This window comes from Oryzias melastigma, linkage group LG13, assembly GCF_002922805.2.
Source record: "Oryzias melastigma strain HK-1 linkage group LG13, ASM292280v2, whole genome shotgun sequence".
NCBI classification, from domain to species: Eukaryota; Metazoa; Chordata; class Actinopteri; order Beloniformes; family Adrianichthyidae; genus Oryzias; species Oryzias melastigma.
This window is the reverse complement of record NC_050524.1, coordinates 29,570,043-29,571,641: the sequence shown is the minus strand read 5'-3', so window position 1 is coordinate 29,571,641 and position 1,599 is coordinate 29,570,043. Positions and strand designations below refer to the sequence as shown.

Genomic DNA, 1,599 nt, shown 5'->3' with positions numbered 1-1,599 from the left:
ACAGAACAGTCATATATGTTTAACAGGAGGTAAATATTCAAGGAGAATTTTGGGTTGATTAGTGTGACTTTAAGTCAGTCAAATAAATCATTCAGTGTTCTTTTCTCTTTTATTCCAGCTGTTTATTTATATCAAGCAGAAATCTTCAACTGGTTTCTCTTATACATGCTCAAAGATATGTAGACTTTCACACTGTAATTCAGTACCAACAAAATAAGTAGCTGAAGTACAGAGTGCTAACCAGCAGGAGAAGACATAAAAGAAAGTATGTTTAGGATGACCTAGATCAGGGGTGTCAAACATCCGGCCCGTCAGATGGTTTAATCTGGCCCAGTCTTCAAGAGAAATCTTCTTCACCTTTCGGCTTATCTCTTTCGGGGTCGCCACAGCGTAACAGCACCCACTGTTTCGAATCAGTGATTTGGCAGAGATTTTACGCCGGATGCCCTTCATGAAGCAACCTTGTACTTGATCAAAATCTCCAACCAAGTTCAAAGCGCCATCAAACAGCGTAAGAAGAAGGACCTGCAGAGAGATTACGAGGAATTAAAAGTGGCCTACGTAACAAATGAGGCAAAGTTTTCTAAAGACCTGGAGGCAGAGCGCCAGAAGAATAACATCCTTCAGCAGGAACTCCAAGGTCTCAGACAGCAGCTGGATTCCAAAACTCAAGAATCCAAATCAGAGACTTTCCTGAAGAAAGAAGTCCAAGACTTGAAGGCAGCTCAAGAAGATCTCGCCTCCAAATCTGACGCCCAAATTTCAGCTGCAAAAACGGAAGTAAAAGCCCTGCGCCAAGAGCTGGAACATGAGAGATTGGTTTGCTCACAAGAACTTCTTCAACAGCAGCAGATCATCAACAGCCTCAAAGCGGAGCAGGACTTTGCCCTCCAAGCCGTGGCCAAGCAGATCGCCACCATGACCGTGGCGTCCTGCAGAAGAGAGTTGTGCTTTCAGGCGGAGCTCCACTGTCTGAAAGTTCAGCTCAAGGACAGCCGGATGGATCAACTGCTGAAGGAAAACTGTGCCCAGCAGCAGCCTCTGGTCCCCGTGGTCACTGTCATCCAGACCACAGAGGAGACTCAGAACGTGGACTCGGCCCAGGAGACAACGCAGCTCTCAGAACCTGAAGGTCTTCAGGGAACCAAAGAGGACCCTGAAGACGTTCCAGAACCAAAAAAGAAGTCTCCATCCTTTTGGAAAAGAGCAAGACGTTTTCTGCGGCTGAAAAAATCAACAAAAAACAAAAATTAGGCCAATCAATAAGACCTCTCTCTGTTTGTTCCTGTAAATGTGGTTCTTCAAACTTTTGTAGTAAATGTAACGAAAGTGGTTTCTTCCAATTCTTTTTATATATTTGTGTGTTATTAGAGTAGTTTAAGCAATTTTTTTTTTCATAAAGTTTATTGTAGCTTTTTTAAATTGCATTTTTGTATGTAAATGATCAAATAATCAGATGTACATATTTAACTGTACATAATCAAATATAAACTAAAAATGTAAATAAATATGATATTACTCCTTGTACATAAAATAAAAAACATCATGCCAAAAACTATTACAAAAAATGTCATTTGGATTCATCAAATGACATTTTTT

The 1,599-nt window shown here is 40.8% G+C and overlaps 1 protein-coding gene across 1 annotated transcript; it reads left to right on the top strand.

Annotated features, from left to right (window-relative positions):
• Positions 1-473: 473 nt before the first annotated feature.
• LOC112149858 (transcription factor SPT20 homolog) lies at positions 474-1,384 on the top strand (the record flags this gene model as incomplete). The annotated part of the gene is given in 1 exon segment (XM_024277825.2): positions 474-1,384. A coding segment is annotated over 1 exon segment (781 nt), but the record flags the coding sequence as incomplete, so codon positions are not given.
• Between the last annotated feature and the right edge of the window lie 215 nt (positions 1,385-1,599).